This window comes from Cyprinus carpio, chromosome B3, assembly GCF_018340385.1.
Source record: "Cyprinus carpio isolate SPL01 chromosome B3, ASM1834038v1, whole genome shotgun sequence".
Lineage (NCBI taxonomy): Eukaryota > Metazoa > Chordata > Actinopteri > Cypriniformes > Cyprinidae > Cyprinus > Cyprinus carpio.
In genome coordinates, this window is record NC_056599.1 from 11,459,611 (window position 1) to 11,476,736 (window position 17,126).

General features: G+C 40.8%; 2 protein-coding genes across 4 annotated transcripts in view; one reads left to right on the top strand and one right to left on the bottom strand.

Moving 5' to 3' along the window:
• LOC109112423 (hsp70-binding protein 1-like) overlaps window positions 1-9,052 on the bottom strand; it is a 65,524-nt gene extending 56,472 nt beyond the window's left edge. The window contains exons 1-5 of one of the 3 annotated variants that reach the window (XM_042719673.1): window positions 9,037-9,052; window positions 8,729-8,873; window positions 8,440-8,626; window positions 8,138-8,362; window positions 6,491-7,485 (exon numbers count right to left, since the gene is read on the bottom strand). In XM_042719673.1, the coding sequence (XP_042575607.1) occupies window positions 7,223-7,485; window positions 8,138-8,362; window positions 8,440-8,623 (672 nt within the window). In that variant the 5' untranslated portion in view covers window positions 8,624-8,626; window positions 8,729-8,873; window positions 9,037-9,052 and the 3' untranslated portion in view covers window positions 6,491-7,222. Of the gene's footprint in view, window positions 1-6,490; window positions 7,486-8,137; window positions 8,363-8,439; window positions 8,627-8,728; window positions 8,929-9,036 lie in introns of those variants that run through there. The other 2 variants (XM_042719674.1, XM_042719672.1) reach the window with 2 other exon arrangements.
• A 1,070-nt stretch (window positions 9,053-10,122) lies between these two features.
• On the top strand, window positions 10,123-15,564 carry LOC109059536 (elongation factor Tu, mitochondrial-like). Its single transcript, XM_042719671.1, has 10 exons — window positions 10,123-10,256; window positions 10,782-10,828; window positions 11,140-11,278; window positions 11,358-11,524; window positions 12,524-12,793; window positions 12,964-13,096; window positions 13,221-13,325; window positions 14,454-14,605; window positions 14,694-14,813; window positions 14,903-15,564. The coding sequence occupies exons 1-10, from the start codon at window positions 10,136-10,138 to the stop codon at window positions 15,071-15,073; spliced, it is 1,425 nt and encodes a 474-aa protein (XP_042575605.1). The 5' UTR covers window positions 10,123-10,135; the 3' UTR covers window positions 15,074-15,564.
• The last annotated feature ends 1,562 nt before the right edge of the window (window positions 15,565-17,126 follow it).

Below are 17,126 nucleotides of genomic sequence, written 5' to 3' on the forward strand. Positions count from 1 at the left end.
ATTAAATCCTGCCGTGAGAGAGCAGTGAAGATAAGCCCTGAACGGGGTCAATCACACCCACACATAAGCAAGACAGTTCTAGCCAATAGCCGTGTCGCTAAGAGTACTCGCATCTGATAGGTGGAACTAGACCAATGAAACATCTGCTCCGACCCTAACAAAATTTGCATATCTTCATGCAATGAACACGAAGGCTGCACTGAATAGGGCAGACACAACACAATGAGCACTCAAGCATGAGAGTTACACAAAGTCAACAGCGTTTGCGGTGACAACTGCATAAACCTTATAAACCATAACACAGAGTTAGCAGCTATGGTTACTACTGTATAGCTGGTTATTACAGTTCACAACACATGAATGAAACTTAACTCACCGAAAGTACAGATAAGCTACAGAAGCTAGATCCCACGGTGGCACGGAGGGCGGCCGTGAAGGACACAATCTCCTCGCTCCCCTGAGAAAACTGATTACCAGAGCGTGCTTACCGATCGATTGCCCGTCAACCCGGGAACAAAAAGCAGCAATAGCGGCCACATACACCTTCAGCGTGGATGGCAAACTCCCGCAATCCAATCTGTGCTGTAGAAAGCGCAAAACATCCGATATGGAACAGGTCCCCTGGTCAATACCAATGTCCTGGCACCATTTTGTGAAAACTCTCCACTTCAGAGCATAGAGGCGCCTGGTAGATGAAGGTTCCACAGCTCGGGGCTGGGGTGCCATATCGTGCCGTTCGCCTGAGACAGCAGGTCCTTCCTGAGGGGAATTTGCAATGGGGAGCCACCACTAACTCTCTCAGGTCCGCGAACCAGGGCTGATTCGGCCAGTTCGGGGCCACGAGTATAACTGACACTCTCTCCTCCCTGATTTTGCACAATACCATAGGCAGAATCTTCACCGGAGGGAACGCGTAAAGCCTGGCTTCCGGCCAACGCGATGTCAGAGCATCTCCCGGCAGCGGGGAGTGAGATATCGAGAAGAACGTCTGAGAAGATGCGCATTCCGCTCAATCTGAGGGGAGAAAGCACTGTGTCCACACACTTTGCCACAAGCATATTCTCGCTTGTGGCAAACAAATCCACTTCCGCCCACACCAAATCATCCCAAATCACAACAACTGATCCTGATCTAATCCACCAATCCCCTTCATCAAAACCGTTCCTCGAAAGCATGTCTGCTCCACGGTTCAGGATACCGGGGATGTGCGCCGCTCTTATGGAGAGAAAGTGTCGGTCTGCCCACAACAGGAGACTCGCTGCCTATTTGAATAGAGCTCTGGAACGCACACCGCCCTGCCGATTTATGTACGAGACCACAGACGTGTTGTCGGTTCGAATCAGTACATGTTGCCACTCCAATTTCGACCGAAAGGCTTGTAGGGCTAAGGACACCGTTTCCGATTCCAAACGGTTTATGTGCCACCTTCTCTGTGACTCCGACCACAGGCCTGAGGCAGGTACGCCCAGGCACTGCTCCCCAGCCTGAAGTTGATGCGTCCGTCCAGACCCCGGTGCGCTGCGTCACTATACCCAAAGGAACTCCTGGGCTGAATATATCCAGGCTGCTCCACGGTCTCAGAGTGCTGACGCAACTGTGAGTGACCGTAATGCGCTTGAGACCCGAATACCACGGAACTCGAGTCTTCAGCCAAAACTGTAGCGGCCGCATATGCAGCAGACCCAGATGGCACAATGAAGAAGCCGCCGCCATCAGTCCCTGAAATTCCCTCAGTGAAACCGACCTGCCCAGTCTGAAATGATGCAGAGTCGAAGAAATTGCCTCTATGCGCTCTTGAGAGAGATGGGCTCGCATCGCCATCGAGTCCAAACATACTCCCAGATATGTTATAGTCCGACTCAGTAAAAACACGCTCTTCTGCATATTCACACGCAGTCCCAGCGTATCCAAATGGTGAAGCAGTGTTTCCACATGACTGATTAGCACATCTCTTGAGTGGGCTAAAATCAACCAATCGTCCAGATAATTCAAGATGCACATTCCGCTCGATCTGAGGGGAGAAAGCACTGTGTCCACACACTTTGAAAATGAGCGGGGGGCCAGGGCGAGGCCAAACAGAAGCACTGAATACTGATAAGCCAATCAGTTGTCGCGTGCAGATCCCTGATGACATCAGCGCCGACTGCGCTGCCGTCGAGGGATTGAAGGAGTTTTGCCTGGAACACCTGGAGTATAGCCATAGCGTAAAGAGCAGAAACTGCCTCTCCTGCAGCAGCATAGGCTTTGTCTGCCTGGTGGGCCATGAACCTGCACGGCTTGGAAGGCAGGCTGCGGTCCGAACCCAATGCAGAGGAAGACGGGCACAGGTGCGTGGCAACAGTCTCCTCGACGGGGGGCATGCGCACATACCCATGGGCTTCCACCCCCCAATCCTTTTCCGACGCCGAGAGCGACATGGAGTCGTCTTACTCACCAGCTCCTTTGAAGGAAGCTAACATTCGTGAAGTTGACAGCGTCGAACTCGTCCTCGGGCGGGGGAGGGCCCACCAGCGGCTCGCTGGCAGCAGTGGGCCTCATCCCTGCTGTTGCCCAAGCCACTTCTTTCCTGGCTCTGAGGGCGCGCACTGGCAGCTCGGCACAGTGGGCGCACGTGTCGTCCCTGAGTGCTGCCTCGACGTGGGCGAGGCCCAGGCAGGTGACACAGAACTGGTGAAGGTCAGGCAGGTCAATGGGACCCGTGCAAATCTGGCATGTATCAGCCATCAGATGCGGAGAGGAAAAACAGGGGTGAGTAGTCCTCTAAAGCAACTTCCACGATGACTTGATAAGACTTCTGGCATGAATAAAAAAATTCTGATGTAATTTTCGTGCCCATGCATTTTATACCGCCCGCTGACCTGTCAGTATTTGCATGCTTCGCGTCAATTGGCCAGCTGTCCCCAGCTGGCGTTAGCCCATAAGATTTCACCGACAGTGGAGAAGGGAGGAGTTCCCATATATGTCATAGCTGACGTAATGTTGAGTTACCGCCTTGAAAGGGAACTGATGTGTATCATACTGGATCCATGCTGTCGGATTTAAAGGGACAGCAGTCTATAAATACGTGCTGCTGAATATGTCACTAATGTTAATCAAACAACTAAACGGCTATAACAATGATTAATCTAAATTTAATTCATACAGTGAACACAATGCAGTGTTATTTTACACTTATTACATTTCTATTCCTGAATACTACTGTTTATTTTGTCTATGCTTGTAAATTGTGTATTTCTTTTTTCTTTTTTTTTACTGACTGTTCACTTGCTTTTAATCATGTTTGAACTTTCTCAGACTTTTGCTGTGGTATATGAAGAAGTACTTAAAGTGTATGAAAAGCAAAGTTACAAAGGTATAAAATTAGTGTCGTTTTTTTTGTATGTGTAAGGAAAACAGGTAAATTTAGCTCAAATTGAATAATTTAAGATTTTAAGGGGAATTTGAACAGAATCACTGTTTCACGGGTGATCACTGAAATGGCCAGCGATTCACTGAACAAGCCGTATAACAAACTCTGCAATGGATATTAATATCCAAAGTGTAGTGAAAACACTATTAATTAGCACAGTAAAAAGATCAGCAGTTTAAGACATTAACTTGTAAGCACAAAACACAAGATACTTCTCTTTTCAATATGAATAAGGCTTTATTAGATAAATCTAAGACAAATAAACTAATCTAACACATAAGCACACGCACATTCACAAAAGTTGCAGGAGGATAGAAAGTTAGGAAAGAATGGGTTTAAGAGAATGAAAATGTTTAATCCCAAGTTTACAGCAATACGTGAAATTGCATAGACATGAACAACCATCAATCACTTAATTAACCCTCGCATTGAGTTCCTCAATGAGGTTAAAATTATATTAGACAGCTACACCAGTTTAGATCAGCGCCTGGAAGTGCGTTACTTGCGTTGCCTGTGTAAAGGGGGTTCCCTTTGTTGTCGTTGAAAACGGGGGTTCCCGAGGTTGCTGATTGGCTGGAAGTTCAGTAGTCGTTGTTGTGACATCTTGGGAAGCCCGTGGTTGGGCGTAGGCTGACGAATGCGGAGTTGTGGGCTGGTTGAAGTTTTAGACGGGCACGTGAGGTCAGACTCAGAGACACGATGTTACAAAATTTAACTCAGGACACAAACGCTCAAATGGAAAAGAAAAGAAACTAAAGTAAAATAATAGAAGTAAAGTTTGACAAGACTAGGTGGTGTTTCTTCTCATCGTGGCGAAGTAGCAGCAGGCGTGCATGCCGAAGCACGCTGTAACAGCGCTCGAAGAACGCTAAAAGTGATTACTAAAAGCAGGACTAAAAGCAAAAGCTAAAAAGCAAAAGCTCAAAGCTGAATTTGATGGTGTCCTGAGAATTTAAACTGGCCTTTCAGCCACACCTCAAATGTTGTCTTGACCAATTAGATATTGTCTTTGCTCGGAGTGTTGCAATGTTTGTCCTGCCCATTCATAAATCATATGTTATCTTATCAATCATGTGGTCCGAATTTTCCCGCTCTTGCAGGGTATAATTTTGGACAAGATTCCTATGATAAGAATATGATACATTTGACAAATAACTGATGGTCAGAAACATTTCAAGCAAGAAGATTTGAACACACATACTAAACATGAATATGAATCCTTAAGCTATTCAATAGTTATTAAAAAGACATACACAATAAGTGATTAGAAACATGATAGTCAAATGTTTGGGTTTCATATTATGATATGGAGTTAAGCAATGGACTGATATTCCTTTAGAAGTCTTTTTTGAGTTCATTTGGGTGCATCTACATGTGTGTCCTTCTCTGACATAAGGACATTCTGTGGAGACCAGAGGTTAAAAGTCCCCTTAGGAATTTCGTTCTGGTTCTTTCTTCTATGTGGGGGGAAGTCAATCCACAGATATTGTGATCATGATTACTATCATGGGTTTACATGTGATGGTCAGGCTGTGCATCTCTTTGACCATCAATCTGGATTACTTGCCCCAAATTTGACAATCTCTTCTCCGAATTGAAATTGTCAATAATTGTTCTAATGGTGTCAATGTTGAAAGCTGTTATGTGAAAGAGTTGGTTGGTTATCTTGCTTCAGACTGTGGTGCTATGAGTTGATTTACAACATCCTGTTGCCTTTCTGTGGAATTCGTCTCATGTTTTAATCATGCCCCCGATCAAATCTTTAATTTGTCTGGTTCGGGTCTGATATGCTACATATGTTCACACTGATGTTAAAATTACATTTTCTGATTTGTTACATTACTTTTTATGTAATGCTAAAACACTGCTGGTCACTTTCAGAAGTTATAGTGATTCTTTCTTTTCCAAGAAAGAATGTTAAACAAATTGGTTATATAATTTTCATTTTTAAAGGGGTCATATGACATTGCTAAAAATTACATTATTTTGTGTATTTGATGTAATGAAATGTGTTTATGCGGTTTAAGGTAAAAAAAAAAAACATTATTTTCCACATACTGTACATTATTGTTTCTCCTCTATGCCCCGCCTTCTGAAACATGTCGATTTTTACAAAGCTCATCATTCTGAAAAGCGAGGTGTGCTTTGATTGGCCAAATATCCAGTGCATTGTGATTGGCCGAATGCCTCAAGCATGTGACGGAAATGTTACACCTCTTAACATATTGTGATGCCCTGTTCGGCCGGAGCAACGAGACATAAACATAAAACCCTTTATAAACGTTATATAAACATGATTTCTAGTCGTGTCCTCTTATGGAAGGTCAAACAAAGTAGTTTCGCTTTCTTAACGAAACACACAGCATCTATACGACATGGCGGCGGCAACAACAATACTATAACGAGAATAAAAGGTACGCCTTCTTTCTTTGCGTGAACATTTGGGCGGTGTTATGCAACTCTTCCCACATAGTGACGTAGATATGTGGGGGCGTGTTAGAACGAGCCGTTTTGGGGGTGTGGTTGACTGTTGGGTTCGAGACTTTAGTCTTTGCAACTTCACAGATCTTCTTAATGCATCAAGAGCTTGTAACACTCCAAAGAGAAAGGAAAAATTGAAATCGCACCATATGACCCCTTTAAATATTTTAAAATATAATTGCAATTGATTTTACACACTTTAAGCAATATCGTATCGCATATCGAATATCACATTTTTTAACAAGGTATCACATTTTTCTTCAATATTTCACAGCCCTACTCTTAACAGACCTGTGTGTTTTGTATCACTAGTGCAGTTTCTGTTCTCGGAGCATATGAGCCCTGACCGCGTGAGGCGCGCTGCTTCTGGCTCGCGCTGTTCTGTAGTTTTATTAAAAGTTTATTTGTTCTGAACGTGTCGCGTGTCCATACTGCACAAAAATGCAACACTGCACTCCCTTGGGCCCGCAGCAACACACCCACCATGCGTGAAGTCGATTGTATGAACACTTCTCGACATAATAAAATGCAGACAGACACACAGAGATTTCTGCCTTTATTCCTGCCTGTGTCTACAGCGAACGCGACCATTACGGTCCATTCAAATGGGGCGCCAGCGTTAACTCTTGATGGAGGGCGTTTCTGAAGCTTGGTGCTAATGCGACCATCATAGTGACAACAGCCAATCACATTAGTTTTCCAGAGTTGCATGAACACGATTGGCTAGCGTCTGCGCTAGGGTATTTGCATGAGGCGATCTGATTGGAGGATGCCTGCAATGGCGCTTGAAAAGTTTTCAACTTCTGCCATGAGCAACGGACCAAACGTGACGCGACGGACCCACAATTCATTTCACCAACGCTTGACGTCACTCCATTCAAAGTAAACGAGAGGCGTTGACGCAGCTCCCTGTGTGAATGGGCCGTTAAAGTCTGTCTAGGGACACGACAAAGCGACCATTGAAAATCATTTTAAATTTGTGTCAGTACGTCATAAATAGAACAAAGCAGCAGTTTACTGTCTGAAATTTGTCAGCCACGCCGCATCCAGTATAGACAGTATATGTTCTATTGTATTTCATCGCGAAAGCATCTTGCGTCCGCTGGTGTTAGAGAGAAGAATATGTTCAGCCCCCACCCTCTGAAGCTTCAAATATTCGGTGTTGATTACTACCGAAGCTTTAAACCTCAAAAAAAAAAATGGTATTCGGACCAGCCCTAGAGTTTTCACATTGACTCTTTTACCGCACAACTCAAAAACCACCTCAAGTGAGTGTAAAAACTTTTATTGTGAATTAAGGGATTTTTTTTTTTTTTTCAACATTTCCATCACTCATTTCTGACACAATACGTCAAAATGTGCATAAAAACAGGGTGATGGAAACTGTAACTCATACAAACTCGACTCTAGATGGTCTAACAGACCAGAATCAGCACTACCTTTGTGTTCTGGATGACTGGTCAGAAGGTTTAACAGAAGGAAGGCTGATTTAGTTCTCAGTTTCTCATTGTCTGACTGCATCCCCCTCATCAGCACAGAAAAGCCATCATGTGACAGGAAGTCCCGCAGACCTGCTTCCTGTTCCCGGACTAAACCTGCAAGAGTCAAGAGTTGAAGATTCTTAATTCCAGAGACAGTATAAAGAGGAGACTTGCTACTGGAAGCTTTTCGATTAAAAAAAAAAAAAAAACAATGTTGGGTCACCAACCAAAAATAACTAGGTTTATCAACTTTTTAAAAGTAAGACCAAAAATGTTCTGTTTTTTTGTCATTAACATCAAAGATTGTGCATCCAAACGCTACAGTATTTTGAAATGAGCTTGTCTGTCAAATGTTAGAAATGTTTGGTCAAATCAAACGTCCCTCATCCGCAAAAACAAAAGAGAATATTACCCAGAGTCTTTTAAAGCCAGTTGTTTTCTTTCATTAATTGCTTGGGTTATTTTATATTTGTACACACAGGAGAACTTCTCAAAGAATTTCCCAAAAAATATGCACATGCATATAAATCTGTTCTTGTATCTGCGTTGTTATGCAGAGCTATATAAAGCAGCTTATTTCAATTCAAATATATTTTAGATGTCAAAAAATATCTTCTTAACAAGATTAAATGAATTCAGAATAAATTTTAGTACTGTTAAATCCTGAGATGGTCATGAAAATGTTCATATACGGTCACTGATATTCAATGTAAAAACTTGGTCAATATCAATCAAGACTTCTACATTTATGCACATTTATACTTACAGGACACTGCGTAGAGTGCTTTAACTCTAACAGTGCTGTTTGCGTCATGATCTGTGAGTTGCAGGAGCGTCAGCAGCGCCCCCTGGTTGAGCAGGTAGAACTGCACCTCTGGCATGTTCTGGGCACAGCTGGCAATTAGCTGAGCCGCCCTCCATCGAATCCCAGCCTCGGAGTGACAGAGACACCGCGACATACACAAATCCAGACCGCCCAGCTTCATCAGATCTGAAAAACACACAGAGAAGTGATGCACGTGTTACATAAGGCCACCAAAAGGGTTTGAAGAGCAAACACACACATACCTCTTGCATTGTCCAAGTTCTCACAGAGCTCAGAAAGCATTTCCAGCGCCTCCTCTCCCTCCTCCTTGCTCCCTCTCTCCTTGCATTCATCTCTACACAGCACTTCCAAACAGCGTTTCATCTGCTCGACCTCATCCATCTGTCCTTTACACACTTCCGCAAGAGCTCCTCTCAGAAACTCCATCCTCTAGAAAGTCGGATAAGAGAAAGCATTTTAATATGCAACACTAACATCAACATAACAGAATGCATTTGTAAATCTGCGAGATTGCACGGTGGTCGGTGCTACTGTTTAGAAGGAGTGTTGTGAGTTTTTCCAAGCTCTTGCGTCATGGGTTCTCGTGGAGCAGGATCTTCAGAAGCAGAACCGGCCTCCACAGCCATCTGAAGCACATCTTTCAAATTACGAGGGTGATGCCTGTTTCCTCTGCCATCTAAGGAGAAAAGGATGCATCACACATCTTTTTTTCTGTAAGTCTATAAATGCTTTATAAATTTTATATATATTTTTATACAATTTAAATTGTTAAATTGTATAAATATATATATATATATATATATATATATATATATATATATATATACACACACACACACACACACACACACTAGGGCTGTGCAAAAAATCGAATACGATTTTCATGCACATCTCATCAGTAAAGACGCTCCTGTAATTAGTAGTATATCTCCAGCACGTGCGTTCAGATCAGGGTTGCCAGGTTTTCACAACAAATCCTGCCCAGTTGCTTCTCAAAAACTAGTCCAAAAACTAGCCCGTTTTCGCGTTTCCCCCCCCCCCTCCCCCCCATCCCGGGGTTCCCCAGATACAAATAAAAACAATCCCATCCCGGGGTTAAAAACGTACGTTTTTTGGCATGGTTGCCTTGGTAAAATTCTCATTTTGGGGGCTAAATATCACGTTATTGGTATTGGGGTCGCTTCAAACCCAAAAACGGGACATGGAAAAACACAACCGCAGACTTGGCAAACCCGGTTCAGGTGGAGCGGCATTTACTACACAGAGCCGTAGTCCACCGAAAAGCTACACAAAATCGCTTTCAAAATCGACAAAGAATCGCCTGCGGTTTTTAACATCGATTTTGTGTAGACTGTCAGTGAATTACGGCTCTGTGTAGTAAATGCCAACCAGTGTTGCCAAGTCTGTTGTTGTTTTTCGTGTTCGCGGGTTGAAGCGACCCCAATACCAATAACGTGATATTAAGCCCCTAAAATGAGAATTTTACCAAGACAACCATGCCAAAAAAACTTACATTTTAACCCCGGGATGCAATTTTTATCGGGGAACCTCCTGGAAACGCGATTGGGCTAGTTTTGGACTAGTTTTGAGAAGCAACTGGGCAGGATTTGTTGTGAAAACCTGGCAACCCTGATCTGAACGCACGTGCTGGAGATATACTACTAATTACAGGAGCGTCTTTCCTGATGAGATGTGCATGAAAATCGTATTCGATTTTTTGCACAGCCCTAACACACACACACAGACAACATTAATGTGAATGGGAAATGCATTAAAAAGTTTTTCTCCTCAAAAGAACAAAGGTTATTACAGTCACATTACAGAACAAAGGATACAGTCACATTATTTACGTTAGCTGCAGGGGGATCCGAAATGCCTTTTTATGTTAAGAGCCGACTTTTCATTTATTATATTTCAATTTCGGTCACTTTGTTTAGAATGTTTACGGTACGGCGCAAAACGCGTCCAGTGTTGATGGCGTATGTGTGCGTCTCCGCGCATGCGTGTGTCACTGTCCGCAAAATGGCTGCGCTCGTGGGTATCCGCGCGTGCCTCTCCGGTAAGTTACAAAATGTGTTTCTTTTTCCTTTCGCGTGACATTGACATTGTTTTCAAGCTATGAGTGTTTTACGTGCGGGGTCTATCATTTATACGTTTACATGTGAAAGTCAGTGTGGATAGAGGAAGATGCTCGGGCGCTCCGTACGCAAGGTCAAGTTCCTCAGTCTTGTCTTATGTACCCTGGAGATACAGCGACCTAAATGACAGTAATGCATCAGGTTGTGCATGCACATATAACTGAGAACCTGTCCTGTGTCAAGATTAGTCTCCTGGGATATGGATTAGGATTGTTTCAGTAGTCTCGCGCTATTTTTGACAGCTGTGCAAAGAGACTGAGACTTTAATTCATTGGGTCTGGGGTGGGTTGATTAATGTGATAATGAGCCCTGTTTTTAATTGTTTTCATTGTTAAAGTAATGTTCGGACTCGTATCTGAGTCTTAAAACAGTAGAAACCTCATGTAGATGAATTATTATGTTTGTGTGTGACATTTAAAGCACATTTCCCCCCTCATGTTTTCCAGCTCTGCAGTTGAGCTCCCCGAGTTTACTGCACAGCTCTTATAAACTGGTGAGTGTTTTCATCTTCAAATGTCCATAACTCCACACAATAGAAGATTTCATTGAGATCCATTAGAGTAATAGTATTATTTGGGATCATCGTAGAGAGTAAAGTCAAATCAAAATATTGTAAACTACGTAATTATTAAATCCAAATTAACTTATACTTAAAGCTAACATTGATTAAACCCCTTTTTGTGTAAATGACATATATATATTTTCAAGTGCAATGCATGACAAATAATGCCGCTAATGTAAGGTGTTATAGGAACATTTACAAGTAATATTGAAATTTGTGAATATTTTTTTTCTCCTCCTTAGTGTGCAGTTCCTCTAAGTCGAAGGAATTTCGCAGCAGAGGCGAAGAAGGTTTTCTCTCGTAGTAAACCCCATTTGAACATCGGGACCATTGGTCATGTTGATCACGGCAAAACCACGCTGACCGCCGCCATCACCAAAGGTAAGCTGACGACTTGCTCTTTGCTCTTATTAATCAGAAGTGGTGCGCTGAGTGGATTTTCCTCATGTGTTTGCGTCAGTGCTTGCCGAGGCCGGCGGTGCACGTTATAAGACCTATGAGGATATTGATAATGCTCCTGAAGAGAAGGCTAGAGGAATCACCATCAACGCCTCGCATGTGGAGTACACCACCGCCAACAGACACTACGCTCACACCGACTGCCCCGGACATGCTGACTACGTCAAGGTATTGCACACAGATCACATGTATGACTACACTACCATTCAAAAGAATAAGCCATGGTTTACAGTAATAAAGCAATAAGCCCCAAGAAGCCATGGTTTACAGTGAATTTATAACAGCTAAGGGGCGTTGTTAGGCACGACGGGAAACGGAGACTTATTAAGACTTATTGCTTTTATTAAATGGATATTCCATATGCGTAGTAAGGTTTCACAGAATAAAACAGAGCAAATAAAGTGGAATGATATTAATAAAACAGTATCCTTCCACCAAACAATGTAGTTCCTCAGAAACAGCTGTGGTTCCGACAAAGTGGTTGCTGAGCAACACACAGAAGTAAACAAAGGTGTATGTTTGTAGTGTAATTTAGAACAGCTTCGAACGCGGCTCAGCCAATCAGAATCAAGGACCGGAACTCTCCGTTTTATAAATTATTACTTTTATTAAACAAGGATGCATTATATTGATCACACTTATTTCACAAAAGATTTCTATTTCAGATAAATGCTGTTTACTTGAGCAAAGAATATGGAAAAAAAAATTATCATGGTTTCCACAAAAAAATATATATATGTGTATATATATGTGTATATATATATATATATATATATATATATGTAGATATATAATCTATATATATATAGTATATATATATATATATTATTTTTTTTAAATTAGTATGATTTCTGAAGGATCATGTGACACTGAAGACTGGAGTTATGATGCTGAAAATTCAGCTTTGATCACAGGAGTAAATAATATTTTAAAATGTATTCAAATAGAAAACTACAAAATAAAAAATTAATCACACTTAAATGCCTATTCAAATAGAAAACAATTCTTTTAAATTGTAATTATATTTCGCAATGTTCAAATAAATGCAGCCTTAGCAAGCATAAGATACTTCTTTTAAAAACATTTAAAAAGTCTCTCTAACCCAACATTATTGTGTGTGTATACGCGATCATTACATCTGTATAATAAATGCAAGTCTCTGTCTGAAACATGATCACAGGCACATCTCAGATGGATGGCTGTATTCTGGTGGTGGCGGCGACCGACGGTCAGATGCCACAGACGCGTGAGCACCTCCTGCTGGCGCGGCAGATCGGCGTGGAGCACGTGGTGGTGTTCGTTAACAAAGCCGATGCCGTGGAGGACAAGGAGATGCTGGACCTGGTGGAGCTGGAGATCAGAGAGCTGCTCACAGAGTACGGCTACGACGGAGAAAACACACCAGTTATTATTGGATCGGCACTCTGTGCTCTAGAGGTAAGGATAGAGATGGAGTGATTTAAGTATGCAGTAATATTGTTACAACTAATGGTTGAACACCGATAATAATTAAGAACTGAGCAGCAAATCAGCAGACTGGAATGATGTGTTTTGAACGGTGTTAAATCACAAATTTCAGTGCTGCTGTTATGATTGTGTGTGTTCAGAACAGACAGCCGGAGCTGGGTGTAAACTCCATTATGAAGCTTTTGGAGGTGGTAGATAATTATATTCCTTTGCCAAAGAGAGATCTGGATAAACCATTCCTGCTGCCTGTAGAGGGAGTCTATTCTATTCCAGGTGTGCTTTCTTCTTGAGGTAGTGCAGATGTAGTATTTGTGTGATTGGTTGTGCTATTTTTTGCTTCATCTCTGAAATGAATAAATATTTTTTTATATTTAACTGTGTCGAATCCTGTGTGCAGGTCGAGGTACCGTGGTCACTGGCACACTTGAGAGAGGGATGATCAAGAAAGGAGATGAATGTGAATTTCTCGGACACAATCGTTGCTTTAAGTCCGTCATCACTGGTGAGAAAATATTTCCTCCTCAGTGCATAAACATGCATGGCATCTTAATAGGCAGTACTTTAGTGTGCATAATATGGGTAATGTATTTGGTATGGATCTAACATTGAACATCATTGATTCTCTTTGTGTTGTGATGCAGAAAATAACACCCTTTAGTATTTGAATATGTTATTGGAGAAAATATTTTAACATATTTAAAAGTGAAAGCCTGAAATTGAATGTATTAACCACTATTATGGCAAGCTAACTGGAAACACAAAGAAAGTGTGTTTTTTTTTTTGTTTTTTTGTTTTTTTCCTGTATTAATCTGAACATGTCCTTGAATTCTGGTCCTATGGTGTTCCTTTTATTAACTAAAACTATTAAAATAGTTTTTTGTTCATTCAAATAAATTATCAGTGTTATATTAAAGCTTTAAATTGTTGTTTTGGCAACTAACTGAAATAAAATAAATTGAAGTTGAAGTAGTAAAATTATTTGTTAAATTAAAAGCTATTTTAAAGAATTGTTAAATACTATAATAGTATACAAATACTAAAGCAACAAATATAATTATTATTATTATTACGTGTCTATTAAGTAACTTCAGTTGTTGTCTTATATGTGTTTAAACTATAATAATAAAATAAAACTTTTAGGTGAAAAGTTTAAAAATGTTTCCTCGGCAACTAACTGAAATAAAATAAGTTTAAGTTGATGTTCTAAAACTGAAATAAAAATAATTTAAAGCTGAATAGAAATTTAACAAAAAACTAATAAAAGGATAATGACAAGCACATAAAATTACTAAAGTTTAAACTAAAAGCTTATTTAAAATATTACTACAATACTATATAAATAATACTAAAATATATATAAAACTAAAATGCAAATAATTTAAAGCTTAATATAAATTATAAAAAAATCTAATGACAAAAGCACAACAAAATTTTTAACTGATAAGTAAAATCTAATTCAAAACATTACATACTATAATAGGATATAATTAATATTAAAACAACAAAATTATTATTACAAATTTCTCATAGTTGGGAATTGCTAAGAGATTAGGCGCAGAGGGATGTGATTCAGCTTTACACAGAATTTGATGTCGCTCTGATTTTCTGTGTTTCTTGCTCGTTCCCTCAGGTATCGAGATGTTCCATCAGTCTCTAGATCGGGCAGAGGCGGGCGATAACATGGGCGCTCTGGTGCGCGGTCTGAAGAGGGAGGATGTCAGGAGAGGCATGGTGATGTGCAAACCGGGATCCATCCAGCCACACCAGAAGGTCAAAGCTCAGGTGTGTGAATTTAAAAAAACCATAAACATCAGTTCAGCAGCTCTGTCTTACTTCACAAACCAATCAATCGTTTAAACTCTTTCTTCAGGTCTACGTCCTGAGCAAAGAGGAGGGCGGCAGACACAAGCCGTTCTGCACAAACTTCATGCCGATCATGTTCTCTCACACCTGGGACATGGCTTGTATAGTGCAGCTGCTTCCGGGGAAGGTACGTTTTAGCTGTGCAAATACTGAATTTATCAGCACCAGAAATGTTTACTCTAAATGTGGTGTTCTCTCCGTCTCTTGTCTGCGTAGGAGATGGTGATGCCGGGAGAGGACGCGTCTCTGATCCTGGCCCTCAGACAGCCCATGGCTCTTGACAGAGGCCAAAGGTTCACGCTCAGAGACGGCAACCAAACCATCGGCACGGGCCTAGTCACAGAAATCCTCCCCATGACAGAGGACGACAAATACAACTGGGGCTGAGAACGACCAAAGGAAAAGAGGAAACTCTTTGAGACTCTGGTGTCCGAAGCCTTTTTGGACTGAAGTTCTAGAAATGTCACTCTAGAATTGAATTGCGGCCCTGTTTATATCACAAAATTAAATCCTTTTGCTAAGGAGGATGTCTTTGTCCTGATTGCTGATGTCTTTGCAAACCCTTAACAAATGTGCTTCTTCTACATGAAGAAGCGAGAAAAGTATCACTCAGATTAGAAATGTGGAATAATTTGTGTCCATTTCAGCACATCAAAATGTTCACAACACGCTCTGCTTTCATTATCCTCTGTCTCATCTCAGCTGTCAGATATTCACAAAGTGAAAAACAGTACATTTGAGGAAAGTTTCCAAATGTAAACTGTACTTGGCTTGTCATTTCATGCTGCTCATCTACAGACACACATTATGCTCTTTTGCTGTCTGGTTTCCTGTTGTCTGTCTAAAAAATGTAATAAAATGAATTCAGTATGTCTGTAGACTCAGCCTTGTGTCTGCTTTGCGTTTAACCATCTTTCAACAAGAAAACATGTACAGTGATAATTAAAGGTTGCGACTGTTGTATATTTTTAAGGTGTATGTTGTAATGCCGAGAAGCCCATTTTTGGAATGTTTAAGTTATTGCTTTGAAGTGCGATGTTTAAATCAAAACATTTGAGTGTGATGGTGAATGATTGTAAGAAAAAAAATATATGAAAAAGCTAGGTCTGTTCTGAATCTGTTTGAATTTGCTTTTCGACAGTAAACTCATTCATGAAGTCTTTATTGTGACATTTACTTGAATATTATTACAGCAATAAAACAATAAACAATGTTCAGGAAGTTCTTGACAATTGTAACCCAGACGGTGAATTTCACAAAGAAACGTCATGGTCATACATCAAAATCGAGACTTTAAACAAAACTGCATAAAAAAAATTGTACTGTGATGTAATTTCATATAAATATGGAAGAAATCATATAATTAAAATTAATAGAAATATGTAAAATGTTACTATTCAGTTAATTGCATTAATTATTTAGAAGTAATACATTTAAATAGGCTAATGAATTCAAATTTTGAAGTAATATATGACCAGGGAATTTCTTGACATTATTGGGATATTTACCAGTTTATCTCTAAACACAATATACATTTTTCTCCACCCAGATCGCATCAACTAAAAGCAGTTTAAACAGAACATCTTAAAAGCAACTTGTAGGTATTTTTGTGTAGGCATATTTTTGCGACTTTGAAGACCCCTATAGTTAACTAAGTGGATTTCACTGTTGCAAATATACCTCTGTCATAATTATAGACCATCTCTGTACCAAGCGGCAACCTCTCGCGCTCTCGTAAAGCCAACAAGGAAGTGACTAAAACTGCAATTCATCGACTGGCCGCTTGAGGCTGGCGCAAAAGGGAGTCAGTCCCATAGACTCCCCATGTTAAAATGCCCAACTTTACAGCAGAAAAAAAAAAACATGTTTACAGCCTGGTTGAAAAAAGTCTATATAGCTAAATATAGCTAATCCCTCCATTAAAAACAACAGTGAGGGGTGTAATTTTTTTTTAAAAACCAACCCTTTAAATTATATTAAACCTTAAAGTTCTGCATAATTAAGGGTGTTGCCACTTGAGTGACAGGTGCTAGGTGGGCGTGGCTTCAGCAACCAGCTCTCGCCTTTTTGCCCATTCTCAGTTACCCAGGAGTGACGCGCGGTGACGCTCTGCCAAGATGACGATGGCCCTCTCCACCCACTTTGAGCTTCAGAAACGCTCTTCAGGAATCCACGGGTGACGTCACGGACACTACGTCCATGTTTTTATACAGTCTATGGGCTGTACACGTGCATTTGTTGCTGCCGTAAAGCAGTCCGCTGGTTTCGTGGAAATTCGTACCCCCTCACCAAATTTACAAACACCCAGAACAGACGCTTAAAGGCCCAATATGTAAGATTTTTTTTATTAAAATATCCCAAAAACACTAGAACAGTGTTATATATTTTGCTGACTTGTGTACTTACAATATCCCAAATGTTTCGAAGAATGTTTAAATCC